This window comes from Phyllobates terribilis, unplaced genomic scaffold (assembly GCF_046119375.1).
Source record: "Phyllobates terribilis strain yellow unplaced genomic scaffold, ASM4611937v1 Scaffold_10__3_contigs__length_209671492, whole genome shotgun sequence".
NCBI lineage: Eukaryota > Metazoa > Chordata > Amphibia > Anura > Dendrobatidae > Phyllobates > Phyllobates terribilis.
In genome coordinates, this window is record NW_027362770.1 from 180,031,078 (window position 1) to 180,046,222 (window position 15,145).

At 43.0% G+C, this 15,145-nt stretch overlaps 1 protein-coding gene across 4 annotated transcripts in view; it reads right to left on the minus strand.

Annotated features, from left to right (window-relative positions):
- The window catches only part of LMNTD1 (lamin tail domain containing 1), a 108,167-nt gene extending 95,635 nt beyond the window's left edge, over positions 1–12,532 (minus strand). For 2 of the 4 annotated variants that reach the window (XM_073650264.1, XM_073650260.1), the window contains exons 1-2: positions 10,696–10,732; positions 10,467–10,615 (exon numbers count right to left, since the gene is read on the minus strand). In XM_073650264.1, coding sequence (XP_073506365.1) covers positions 10,467–10,607 — 141 coding nt within the window. In that variant the 5' untranslated portion in view covers positions 10,608–10,615; positions 10,696–10,732. Of the gene's footprint in view, positions 1–10,466; positions 10,616–10,695; positions 10,733–12,434 lie in introns of those variants that run through there. The other 2 variants (XM_073650261.1, XM_073650259.1) reach the window with 1 other exon arrangement.
- Positions 12,533–15,145: the final 2,613 nt, after the last annotated feature.

The window sequence follows — 15,145 nt, forward strand, 5'->3', positions numbered from 1 at the left end:
TTCTTGTACATAGGGGGCAGTATTATAGTAGCTATAGTCTTGCACATAGGGGCAGTATTATAGTAGTTATATTCTTGTACATAGGGGGCAGTATTATAGTAGTTATATTCTTGTACATAGGGGGCAGTATTATAGTAGTTATATTCTTGTACATAGGGGGCAGTATTATAGTAGTTATATTCTTGTACATAGGGGCAGTATTATAGCAGTTATATTCTTGTACATAGGGGCAGTATTATAGTAGTTATATTCTTGTACATAGGGGGCAGTATTATAGTAGTTATACTCTTGTACATAGGGGGTAGTATTATAGTAGTTATATTCTTGTACATAGGGGGCAGTATTATAGTAGTTATCTGCTTGTACATAGGGGCAGTATTATAGTAGTTATATTCTTGTACATAGGGGGCAGTATTATAGTAATTATATTCTTGTACATAGGGGCAGTATTATAGTAGTTATATTCTTGTACATAGGAGCAGTATTATAGTAGTTCTATTCCTGTACATAGGGGGCAGTATTCTAGTAGTTATATTCCTGTACATAGGGGGCAGTATTCTAGTAGTTATATTCCTGTACATAGGGGGCAGTATTATAGTAGTTATATTCTTGTACATAGGGGGCAGTATTATAGCAGTTATATTCTTGTACATAGGGGCAGTATTATAGTAGTTATATTCTTGTACATAGGGGGCAGTATTATAGTAGCTATATTCTTGTACATAGGGGGTAGTATTATAGTAGTTATATTCTTGCACATAGGGGGCAGTATTATAGTAGTTATATTCTTGTACATAGGGAGCAGTATTATAGTAGTTATATTATTGTACATAGGGGGCAGTATTATAGTAGTTATATTCTTGTACATAGGGGGTAGTATTATAGTAGTTATATTCTTGTACATAGGGGGCAGTATTATAGTAGTTATATTCTTGTACATAGGAGCAGTATTATAGTAGTTATATTCTTGTATATAGGAGCAGTATTATAGTAGTTATATTCTTGTACATAGGAGCAGTATTATAGTAGTTATATTCTTTTACATAGGGGGCAGTATTATAGTAGTTATATTCTTGTATATAGGAGCAGTATTATAGTAGTTATATTCTTGTACATAGGAGCAGTATTATAGTAGTTATATTCTTGTACATAGGAGCAGTATTATAGTAGTAATATTCTTGTACATAGGAGCAGTATTATAGTAGTTATATTCTTGTACATAGGGGGCAGTATTATAGCAGTTATATTCTTGTACATAGGGGCAGTATTATAGCAGTTATATTCTTGTACATAGTGTCAGTATTATAGCAGTTATATTCTTGTACATAGGGGGCAGTATTATAGTAGTTATATTCTTGTACATAGGAGCAGTATTATAGTAGTTATATTCTTGTACATAGGGGGCAGTATTATAGTAGTTATATTCTTGTACATAGGGGGCAGTATTATAGTAGTTATATTCTTGTACATAGGGGGCAGTATTATAGTAGCTATAGTCTTGCACATAGGGGCAGTATTATAGTAGTTATATTCTTGTACATAGGGGGCAGTATTATAGTAGTTATATTCTTGTACATAGGGGGCAGTATTATAGTAGTTATATTCTTGTACATAGGGGGCAGTATTATAGTAGTTATATTCTTGTACATAGGGGGCAGTATTATAGCAGTTATATTCTTGTACATAGGGGCAGTATTATAGTAGTTATATTCTTGTACATAGGGGGCAGTATTATAGTAGTTATACTCTTGTACATAGGGTGTAGTATTATAGTAGTTATATTCTTGTACATAGGGAGCAGTATTATAGTAGTTATATTCTTGTATATAGGGGGCAGTATTATAGTAGTTATCTGCTTGTACATAGGGGCAGTATTATAGTAGTTATATTCTTGTACATAGGGGGCAGTATTATAGTAATTATATTCTTGTACATAGGGGCAGTATTATAGTAGTTATATTCTTGTACATAGGAGCAGTATTATAGTAGTTCTATTCCTGTACATAGGGGGCAGTATTCTAGTAGTTATATTCCTGTACATAGGGGGCAGTATTCTAGTAGTTATATTCCTGTACATAGGGGGCAGTATTATAGTAGTTATATTCTTGTACATAGGGGGCAGTATTATAGCAGTTATATTCTTGTACATAGGGGCAGTATTATAGTAGTTATATTCTTGTACATAGGGGGCAGTATTATAGTAGCTATATTCTTGTACATAGGGGGTAGTATTATAGTAGTTATATTCTTGTACATAGGGGGCAGTATTATAGCAGTTATATTCTTGTACATAGGGGCAGTATTATAGTAGTTATATTCTTGTACATAGGGGGCAGTATTATAGTAGTTATACTCTTGTACATAGGGGGTAGTATTATAGTAGTTATATTCTTGTACATAGGAGCAGTATTATAGTAGTTATATTCTTGTACATAGGGGGCAGTATTATAGTAGTTATACTCTTGTACATAGGGGGTAGTATTATAGTAGTTATATTCTTGTACATAGGGGCAGTATTATAGTAGTTATACTCTTGTACATAGGGGGTAGTATTATAGTAGTTATATTCTTGTACATAGGAGCGGTATTATAGTAGTTATATTCTTGTACATAGGGGGCGGTATTATAGTAGTTATAGTCTTGTACAGAAGGACATTCAGAGTAAAATAACAGGTAATTAACAGAATAGTATTTGGCAGGTGAGTCAGGGATTACCTCTGAATTATTGATCAGTGCCACTCGTAATGATTTGTTACTTTCCCGTATGGCGGATTTATACATGATGAGTACTTAGCAGCACAGCAGTGATCACTGCTCTCCCCGCACCCCAGGACACACGCACTCAGTGATCTAAAACACGTGTTCAATGCAAAACACTAATCCTCCCAAATCTTCCTTAATACCCTCCGCTAACAAAGAGCCACAATTACTTGTCATCTGCTGCGATGTCTTAATGACCGCGGTGATAATTACAGAGGGTCTGCGTGTGTTTGCATATTATTATCGGCGGGGGGATAAGAGGACCCTCTTCACCTCAGCATTGTGCGCTAATCCAATGTTAGTGAAATGTAATTAAAGGGACGGACTCGATACCAGCGGAAGACGCGGACATATTTATGTTTTTTTTTCTGGAAGAAAATCAAGGAAAAGGACAAAATAAAGGTGAGACATTTAAACGGGAAACACGTGATTTTCTGTTTATTCTGCTTAATTTTTTTCTATTATTATTCATATATATATATCAGTATTATGTGTGTACTATGTGGCGGTATTATCTATGCATTATATGGCGGAACTATGCCTGTACTGAAAGGCAGTGTTATTTATGCGCCATATAGCAGTAGTAGTTTAATAAACTTTGATTCTAATATTATTTTTGCACCTTATGACATTCATATCAGTTATGCACCGAGAGGCGGTATTATTTATGTGCTATATAGCAGTAGAGTTCATAAATATACTATTTTTAAATTTTTATATTTGCACTTTGTTAGCATTTGTTATGCCTTGCATGGAACAATTTGTACACTATATGGCTGTACTGCGCTTGCTCTGAAAGATAGTGTTATTTATTTATTTATAGCGGTAGTATTTTTTTTAGGCTCGTCAGAGTTAGTTATTTAGTAATGCCCTGATTCATTGTATGATTTATGCACTATATGGCGGTAGTATGCTTACATATGAATGGCATTATTATTTATGCACCATTTTGTGCCAGTAATTTGTATATATTTTGCTTCTATTAATATTTTTACACTTATTTATGCTCTTCATGGCTTTATATGGCAGTAGTATTTATGGACACTGTTTGGCAGGTTTATTTTGCCACTGCGGATGAATTCACACGTACTTAAACCGTCATTAATCGTCCTTCAAAGAATATCTAACCTACATCCGTGATTCCTCAGCGCTGTGCGGAGGTCTCTAATGATTTCTGTGGCTGCGGGATACGACTGATATTATAATATATGGCTCAGACACCGGCCACCGTCCTCCTGCGCTCCTGGCGGTTGATATAATGCCGCTTTTCTAGTAGTGTACAAGCACGAATTTCCTTTCATCCTCGGGGAACATATTATAATTAGGAGGGAGAATGAATCTGAATTGGTTGTCCCTGATGTGGCCATTAGTTACCTACAGCTCCTCCGAATGATAATTTTTAGACAATTCTTATATTTCACGATAAAAAAATAAACCCGCCATGTCATGTCAAAAAAATATCACCATATCAAAAAATGCCAACATATGATGCGCACATAGCACAGCCATCTATTTCACACCCAATACTGCCATACGATGCTAAAATACTAACACTGCATAGTATCTAAATAGCACCATCATAGGCTGACCATATAGCACGGCCATATATTTTCTCCCAATACCACCATGCAATGCCAAAATATTACTGCTAAAGTAATACCGCCATGCGGCATCTGAAGTATAATATCTGATAGTGCCCACATAACATTGTCATGTTTTTCACACTATTTTGCCATACAATGCCAAAATAATACCGCCATATGAGGCCTAAATAATACCGCCATATAGTATCTAAATGACACAACCATATTGTGGCCACATAACATTGCCATATATTTTCTATACAACACTGCCATTAAGTGTATAAATAATACTGTCATATTATGCTTAAGTAATGCTGCCATTTAAAAGTATCCAAATTATATAGTGTAAATATAGCACTGCCATTTATTGCACATCAAATACCGCCAAACAATGTCGAAATAATATTGCCATACATGCCTCAATAATACCACCACACAGTATCCGAATAACAGATATGAAACAATAATACAATCATACCATTCATAAATATTACCACAATACTATTCAAAAATAATGCCAGCATACCATTCATAAATAGTACTGCAATACCATTCATACATACTACTGTGATACCTTGCTTGTATAATACCTCCATACCATTTATAAATAATACCACCATACCATTCATAAATAATACCAAAATACTATTCATAAATAATACCGCCATATCATTAATAAATAGTACTGCAATACCATTAATAAATACTGAGATACCATGCCTGTATAATAGCTCCATACCATTTATAAATACCACCATACCATCTATATATATAATCGTCTTATCCCGTCTGTCTGTCTGTCTGTCTGTGTGTCTGTCTGTCCAGGAAATCCCGCGTCGCTCATTGGTCCGGCAGCGGCAAATCAGCGCCGGGGGATTTCTAAAAAAAGATGGCGGCCGTTAGTGGCTCATCTGCGGGATGGAGCTCAGCGGCGATGCAGCCGGGAGATGAGCGCCGCGAGGCGCTCATCTCCCGGCCGGCAACAGCAGAAGGAACCCGACCGCCGTACCCATCTGCGGGACGGAGATGCAGCCGGGAGATGAGCGGCGCGAGGCGCTCATCTCCCGGCCGGTAGCAGCGGAAGGATCGCCGGCGTCGCTGACCTCCATGCGGAAGGGAGGACCGGGGAGCGGCGCTGCGGGTCGGGATACTTCTGCTGCGAGCGCCCGCTCATGTCCCGGGTTCTCGCAGTGGAAGTAGCCGCACAGGCAGCGCCGCTCCCCGGTCCTCACCAAGACGATTCGATGATTGGTCGCGGTCTTCGGACCCGATCAATCACTTATCTTAGCGCAAAACTTAAGCACCGCTGTGCTGATTGGTCGCGGACGCTGCCCGCGACCAATCACCGATTTGGGCGCCAAATTTAAATATCGGCCGCGACCAATCACCACAGCGGTGTTTAAATGTGGAGCCAAGATCGGTGATTGGTCGCGGCCAATATTTAAATTTGGTGCCCAAATCGGTGATTGGTCGCGGTCAGCGTCCGCGACCAATCAGCACAGTAGTGTTTAACTTTGGCGCCAAGATCAGTCATTGGTCGCGGGCCAAGACAGCGACCAATCACCGATTTGTGCGGCACTTTTAAATAGCGTCCTTGACCAATTGGAAGTCAGCGCCGCTGCCTGTGCGGATACTTCCGTTGCAAGAACCAGGGACATGAGCGGGCGCTCGGAGCAGACGTATCCGGACCCGCAGCGCCGCTCCCCGGTCCTCCCTTCACACCCTAGCCGCTGATGTCCCCACAGTATCCGCATGGTGTTACAAAGGTCCAGACATTTGTGTTAAAAATCGCTGATTGGTCGCTGGCGCTGCCCGCGACCAATCGCCTATTTGGGCGCCAAATTTAAATATCCGCCGCGACTGATATTTAAATTTGGCGCCCAAATCGGTGATTGGTCGCGGGCAGCGCCAGCGACCAATCAGCGATTTTTAACACAAATGTCTGGACCTTTGTAACACCATGCGGATACTGTGGGGACATCAGCGGCTAGGGTGTGAAGGGAGGACCGGGGAGCGGCGCTGCGGGTCCGGATACTTCTGCTCCGAGCGACCGCTCATGTCCCGGGTTCTCGGAGTGGAAGTATCTGCACAGGCAGCGGCGCTGACATCTATGTGCCTAGGGTGTGAAGGGAGGACCGGGGAGCGGCGCTGACATCCAATTGGTCGCGGCCGCTATTTAAATCTGCCGCACAAATCGGTGATTGGTCGCGGTCTTGGCCCACGACCAATCACGGATCTTGCCGCAAAAGTTAAACACTACGGTGCTGATTGGTCGCGGACGCTGCCCGCGACCAATCACCCATTTGGGCGCCACATTCAAATATCGGCCGTGACCAATCACCGATCTTAGCTACACATTTAAACACCGCTGTGCGGATTGGTCGCGGACGCTATTTAAATGTGGCGCCAAAATCGGTGATTGGTCGCGCCCAGCGTCGGCGACCAACCAGCACAGCGGTGTTTAAATGTGTAGCCAAGATCGGTGATTGGTCGCGGCCGATATTTAAATTTGGCGCCCAAATCGTGATTGGTCGCGGGCAGCGTCCGCGACCAATCAGCACAGTACTGTTTAACTTTGGCCGCAAGATCAGTGATTGGTCGCGGGCCAAGTCGGCGACCAATCACTGATTTGTGCGGCACATTTAATTAGCGGCCGCGACCAATTGGACCCGCAGCGCCGCTCCCCGGTCCTCCCTTCACGCCCTAGCCGCATGGATGTCAGCGCCGCTGCCTGTGCGGATACTTCCGCTCCGAGAACCCGGGACATGAGCGGGCGCTCGGAGCAGAAGTATCCCGACCCGCAGCGCCGCTCCCCTGTCCTCCCTTCACACCCTAGCCGCTGATGTCCCCACAGTATCTGCATGGTGTTACAAAGGTCCGGACATTTGTGTTAAAAATCGCTGATTGGTCGCTGGCGCTGCCCGCGAACAATCACCGATTTGGGCGCCAAATTTAAATATCGGCCGCGACCAATCACCGATCTTGCCTCCACATTTAAACACCGCTGTGCTGATTGGTCGTGGACGCTATTTAAATGTGCCGCAAAAATAGGTGATTGGTCGCGCACAGCGTCGGCGACCAATCAGCACAGTGGTGTTTGAATTTGCCGCCAAGATCGGTGATTGGTCACGGGCACCGCCAGCGACCAATCAGCGATTTTTAACACAAATGTCCGGATCTTTGTAACACCATGCGGATACTGTGGGGACATCAGCGGCTAGGGTGTGAAGGGAGGACCGGGGAGCGGCGCTGCGGGTCGGGATACTTCTGCTGCGAGCAGTCGCTCATGTCCCGGGTTCTCGCAGTGGAAGTAGCCGCACAGGCAGCGGCGCTCCCCGGTCCTCACTAATATGATTCCGCTCCCCGCTCCTCACCAATACGATTCGCTGATTGGTCGCGCTCTCCACACCCGACCAATCAGTGATCTTGGCGCTAAAGTTAAACACCGCTCTGCTGATTGGTCGCGGCCGCTGCCCGCAACCAATCACCGATTTGGGCGCCACATTTAAATAGCGGCCGCGACCAATCACCAATCTTGCCGCCACATTTAAACACTGCTGTGCTGATTGGACGCGGACGCCGGACGCGTCCAATCAGCGAGATTGGCGCCAAATTTAAACACCGCTCTGCTGATTGGTCGCGGCCGCTGCCCGCAACCAATCACCGATTTGGGCGCCACATTTAAATAGCGGCCGCGACCAATCACCAATCTTGCCGCCACATTTAAACACTGCTGTGCTGATTGGACGCGGACGCCGGACGCGTCCAATCAGCGAGATTGGCGCCAAATTTAAACAACGCTCTGCTGATTGGTTGCGGACTCCAGCCGCGACCAATCAACGAGATTGGCGCCAAATTTAAACCTCACTCTGCTGATTGGTCGCAACCACCGGCCGCGACCAATCTGCGTTTTTTGTGCCAAATTTAAACAACGCTCTGCTGATTGGTCACGGTCGCCGGCCTCGACCCATCAGCATTATTGGTGCCAAATTTAAACCCTGCTCTGCTGATTGGTCGCGGCCGCCAGCCGCAAGCAATCAGCGAGATTGGCGCCAAATTTAAACCTCACTCTGCTGATTGGTCGCGGTCGCCGGCCTCGACCAATCAGCGATTTTGGCGCCAAATTTAAACAACGCTCTGTATCGCTCTGCTGATTGGTCGCGGTCAGCATCCGCGACCAATCAGCGAGATTGGCGCCAAATTTAAACAACGCTCTGTATCACTCTGCTGATTGGTCGCGGTCGGCGGCCGCGACCAGTCAGCAGTATTGGCGCCAAATTTAAACACCGCTCTGCTGATTGGTCGCGATTTTGGTGCCAAATTTAAACACGCTCTCCAGTCCTCACTAACACGGTTCGCTGATTGGTCGCGGCCGCCGCCCGCGACCAATCATCGATATTGCCGCCAAATTTAAACACCGCTTTGCTGATTGGTCGCGACCAATCAGCGATTTTGGCCCCAAATTTAAACACAGCTCTGCTGATTGCACCCGGTCGGCCGCATACCTATTCTAGAATACCCGATGCATTAGAATCGGGCCACCATCTAGTTTATAAATAATACTGCAATACCATTCATAAATAATACCGCAATGCCATGCTTGTATAATACCTCCATACCTTTTATAAATAATACCACAATATTATTCATAAAAATACTGCTATATAATTCATAAATAATGCTGAAATACCATTCATAAATAATACCGCAATACCATGCCAGTATAATACCGCCATACCATTTATAAATACCACAATACTATTCATAAAAAATACTGCCATATAATTCATAAATAATACTGCAATAGCATTCATAAATAACACTGCAATACCATTCATAAAGAATACCGCAGTACCATGCCTGTATAATACCTCTATACTATTTATAAATAATACCACAATACTATTCATACATAATACTGCAATACCATTCATAAATAATACCGCAATACCATTCATAAATAATTTCGCAATACCGTTCATAAATAATACCGCAATACCATGCCTGTATAATACCTCCATACCATTTATAAATAATACCACAATACCATTCATAAATAATACCAAAATACCATTCATAAATAATACCGCAATACCATGCCTGTATAATACCTCCATATCATTTATAAATAATACCACAATACCATTCATAAATAATACCGCAATGCCATGCCTGTATAATACCTCCATACCTTTTATAATACTATTCATAAAAATACTGCTATATAATTCATAAATAATATTGCAATACCATTCATAAATAATACTGTAATAACATTCATAAATAATACCGCAATACCATGCCAGTATAATACCGCCATACCATTTATAAATACCACAATACTATTCATAAAAAATACTGCCATATAATTCATAAATAATATTGCAATACCATTCATAAATAACACTGTAATACCATTCATAAAGAATACCGCAGTACCATGCCTGTATAATACCTCTATACCATTTATAAATAATACCACAATATTATTCATACATAATACTGCAATACCATTCATAAATAATACCGCAATACCATTCATAAATAATACCGCAATACCATTCATAAATAATTTCGCAATACCGTTCATAAATAATACCGCAATACCATGCCTGTATAATACCTCCATAACATTTATAAATAATACCATAATACCATTCATAAATAATACTGCAATACCATGCCTGTACGATAGCGGCATACAGTATCTAATGAAATCAACAAATTCAAATAGCTTTCAGAGGGTAAAACTTTTTAAAGTGACGGGTCACCCATAGATTTCAGCTTGTGACTCAGTGAACCCTGCAGATCACAACGCCTCACCTTGCAAGAGTAAAACACGTCTCCATTGTCAGCGCCGCCGCGTCCACAGACTGTGATCCTGTCCGACACAAACTTCTGTTTGCTCGGGAAGATGAAAGAAAAAACTGGATCCCTCGCTAAATACAGAAGCGAGGGGAAGCTGCCAACCCCACACATTCAACTTCGATGTGGTCTGTGGTCGTAAATCAGCTGAGAGGAGCTCAGAAAGATAGATAAAAGACTTACAAACTCCCTGTCAGAACCTCAGGACAAGCTCACTGATGGATTCTCAGTTAACTCATTCTACGCTTTCCATCCTACCTGTCTCAGCTGATTCCTCAGCGATTTCACATCCTGTATATAGTTCCTGAATCTTTCCGTAATGTCTTGGATTTGCGCTTTTTCGGAGTTGCGGCGCGCCACTTCTGCGGCAGGTGACCGCGCTCCGCTGAGTGGGATCATGTTTCCTCCTGATAGAAGGGAATAGGTTAAAATTAGCTTCACATCAAAATCCAGAGCTGAACTCAGAATTCTGCAGGTTTCCTGTTACCAGAGAGCAGTGCATTGTGGGAGCTAAAAGGCAGATTTACCTAAAAAGAGTACACCCACCTCTTCCTGTTACTGCAGTTCCCTCACCCCTGGGTCTCACTGGAACCGGTGTCCCAGAACGTTTTGAGTCTGACGTTTTTTTTAAAGGAGGAGGCTGGTCTGGGGGCTTTATTTTTGGGAATTGTGATCAAAGGTCTTTTTTATGGGGAAGGCTGATCTTGGGTCTTTAAAATAGGTGGCTGGCCTGGGGTCTTTATTATGGGGGAGGCTGGCCTGGTGATCTTTGTAATAGATTAAGTTGGCTTGGGGTCTTTATAAAGGTGGAGGTTTGTCAGGGGATTTATTATGAGGGAGGCTGCTCTGGGGTCTTTATCTAGGGAGGAGTTTAATCTGTTTTTTTTTTTTATAAGGGAGTCTGGTTTGTGGGTGTTATTATTGGGAAATACGTTCTGGTAGTTTTCTTATGAGGGAGGTTGGTTTGGGGTCTTTAGGGAGGAACCTGATATGGGGTCTACATTACATGAGAGTCTCGTCTGGGGTCTTGATTATTGAGAATTCTGATCTGGGGGCCTTTATAATAGGGGAGGCTGGTCTGGGGTCTTTATTGTGAGACCATGGTCTGGGATCTTTATTATAGGAAGATGGTCTGGGGTATTTATAATAGGGGAGGCTGGTCTGGCGTCTTTATTGTGAGACCGTGGTCTGGGATCTTTATTATAGGGGGATGGTGTGGGGTCTTTAAAATGGGGGAGGCTGGCCTGGGGGCTTTGTTATTGGGATTTCTGATCTGGGGTCTTTATAATTAGGAGACTTGCCTGGGGTCCTTATAATGGGGAGACTGGTCTGGGGTCCTTATAATGCTGAGGCTGGCCAGTGGTCATTATAATAGGGAGAATAGTCAAGGGGCTCTTATAGTGGGAAGACTGGTCTGGGGTATTTATAATGTTGAGGCTGACCAGTGGTCATTGTAATGGGGAGAATGGTCAGGGGGTCCTTATAATGGAGAGGCTGGCCTAGGGTCATTACTTAGGAAGGAGTCTGGTCTGGGGTCTTTCTAGTGAGGGAAGCTGGACTGATTTCTTTATTATAGGGGGGTCTGGTCTGGGGTCTTTATTATTATAGGGGGGACTGGTCTGGGGTCTTTATTATTATAGGGGGGACTGGTCTGGGGTCCTTATTATTATAGGGGGACTGGTCTGGGGTCTTTAATATTATAGGGGGGTCTGGTCTGGGGTCTTTATTATTATAGGGGGGACTGGTCTGGGGTCTTTATTATTATAGGGGGGACTGGTCTGGGGTCCTTATTATTATAGGGGGACTGGTCTGGGGTCTTTAATATTATAGGGGGGACTGGTCTGGGGTCTTTATTATTATAGGGGGGATTGGTCTGGGGTTTTAATGACTGCAGGGTCTGTCTTTATTTGTGGGGTCTGTATCCATTTTGGCGTGCAATAAAGGCGGTCAGTGCACTATTAGACCACGTTCACACGCTCAATATTTGGTCAGTATTTTACATCACTTATCTGTAAGCCAAAACCAGGAGTGGAACAATCAGAGGAAAAGTATAAGAAACAAGTCACCACTTCTGTATTTATCACCCAATCCTGATTTCAGCCAAAAATACTGATGTACAGATACTGAAGGTGTGAACATGGCTTTAGGGATTCACATACCACGGTTGAGGGTGGGAGTTATTCTTCTCACTGTGAGTGCCCACCTTGTCGGCCCCCCGTTACTCACCCCGTCGTCCCTGTGCAGTTTCCTTCCAGGAAGTCTCGCTCGGATGTGATCAGTGATCGCCCAGATTCACTTTTGTTGATGGTCTCTATGGCGACGCTGGGCCTGACGACAACAATGTGAGGTGGAGCCGGGTGTCACTCACATCACTGGAGTCTGCTGTCACCTGGACGACCAGTGCCCCCCACAAGAGACCACCACATTCCCAGTCAGCTTCCATAACTGGGAAAAGCTGGGTGCAGACCAATATGGCCGCCAAATTCACCTCTACCTTTTCATCCTTACCAAAACTTGCCAAATTCAGGATATTTAATGCCCCTTCCCCAAAACGACCCCAAAAAAGACTACTTAAAAAAACAGCCATTTATACATCTTTTTTTTTTTCACTTTTTACGTTTTTTATTATGTGGGGTCAATAATGGGTTCATTTTATTGTCCGAGTTGTTTTGAACGCAGCGATACCAATTAGGTATAGGGATGGGGTTTTTTGTTTTTTTTACAAGTTTTTAGTCAGAAAAAAATCTGACTTTTTTTACACAAAAAATGTAATTTTCAGGATTTTTTACAATTTTTTTTTGTAATCCTAGAAACAAAGCCCTCGATACCCGGCATTAACTCATAAAAGACGACTTGAAAAATTCCTTTTTATTGTTTTGTTTATTTTACTATTATTATTCCTTTACAATGTTTATATTGTGGGATCAATAATGGGTTAATTTTATTCATACTAAAAATGTGTACATTTTTTACAATTTCCAGTCAGAAAAAAAATGATTTTTTTTATTTTTTTTTTTACACAAAAAAAATTGATTTTGGGGATTTTTTATTTAATACTAGAAATAAAGCCCTTGATCTCCTGATCGCCTCCATATATAAGCCCTCTACCTGCTGATCGCCTTGATAATATAAACCCCCAATCTCCTAATCGCCTACATAATATAAGCCTTCAATCTCCTGATCGCCTCCATGATATAAGCCCTCGATCTCCTGATCGCCTCCATAATATAAGCCCTTGATCTCCTGATCTCCTCGATAATATAAGCCCTCAATCTCTTGATCGCCTACATAATAAAAGCCCTCGGTCTCCTGATCTCCTCGATAATATGAGCCCTTGATCTCCTGATCGCCTCCATAATATAAGCCCCCGATCTCCTGATCGCCTCCACAATATAAGCCCTTGATCTCCTGATTACCTCCATAATATAAGCCCTCGATCTCCTGATCGCCTCCATAATATAAGCCCTCGATCTCTTGATCGCCTCCATAATATAAGCCCTCGATCTCTTGATCGCCTCCATAATATAAGCCCTCAATCTCTTGGTTGCCTCAATAATATAAGCCCTCGATCTCCTGATTGTCTCCATAATATAAACCCTCGATCTCCTGATCGCCTCCATGATACAAGCCCTCGATCTCCTGATCGCCTCCATAATATAAGCCCTCGATTTCCTGATCGCCTCCATACTATAAGCCCTCGATCTCGTTTGCCTCCATTATATAAGCTCTCGATCTCCTGATCGCCTCGATAATATAAACCCTCGATCTCCTGATCGCCTTGATAATACAAGTCCCTGATCGCCTCCATTACATAAGCCCTCGATCTCCTGATCGCCTCGATAATATAAGCCCTCGATCTCCTGATCGACTCGATAATACAAGCCCTCGATCTCCTGATCCCCTCCATACTATAAGCCCTCGATCTCCTGATCGCCTCCATTATATAAGCTCTCGATCTCCTGATCGCCTCAATAATATAAGCCCTCGATCTCCTGATCGCCTCCATTACATAAGCCCTCGATCTCCTGATCGCCTCCATAATACAAGCCCTCGATCTCCTGATCGCCTCCATTATATAAGCTCTCGAACTCATGATCGCCTCCATTATATAAGCCCTCGATTTCCTGATTGCCTCAATAATATAAGCCCTTGATCTCCTGATCACCTCGATAATACAAGCCCTCGATCTCCTGATTGCCTCCATAATATAAGCCTTCGATCTCCTGATCGCCTCCGTAATATAAGCCTTCGATCTCCTGATCGCCTCCGTAATATAAGCCTTCGATCTCCTTATCGCCTCCATAATACAAGCCCTCGATCTCCTGATCGCCTCCATTATATAAGCTCTCGAACTCATGATCGCCTCCATTATATAAGCCCTCGATTTCCTGATCGCCTCAATAATATAAGCCCTTGATCTCCTGATCACCTCGATAATACAAGCCCTCGATCTCCTGATTGCCTCCATAATATAAGCCTTCGATCTCCTGATCGCCTCCGTAATATAAGCCTTCGATCTCCTGATCGCCTCCGTAATATAAGCCTTCGATCTCCTTATCGCCTCCAGAATATAAGCCCTCAGTCTCCTGATCGCCTCCATAATATAAGCCCTCGGTCTCCTGATCACCTCCATGCTATAAGCCCTCGATCTCGTTTGCCTCCATTATATAAGCTCTCGATCTCCTGATCGCCTCGATAATATAAACCCTCGATCTCCTGATCGCCTTGATAATACAAGTCCCTGATCGCCTCCATAATATAAGCCCTTGATCTCCTGATCGCCTCCATTACATAAGCCCTCGATCTCCTGATCGCCTCGATAATATAAGCCCTCGATCTCCTGATCGACTCGATAATACAAGCCCTCGATCTCCTGATCCCCTCCATACTATAAGCCCTCGATCTCCTGATCGCCTCCATTATATAAGCTCTCGATC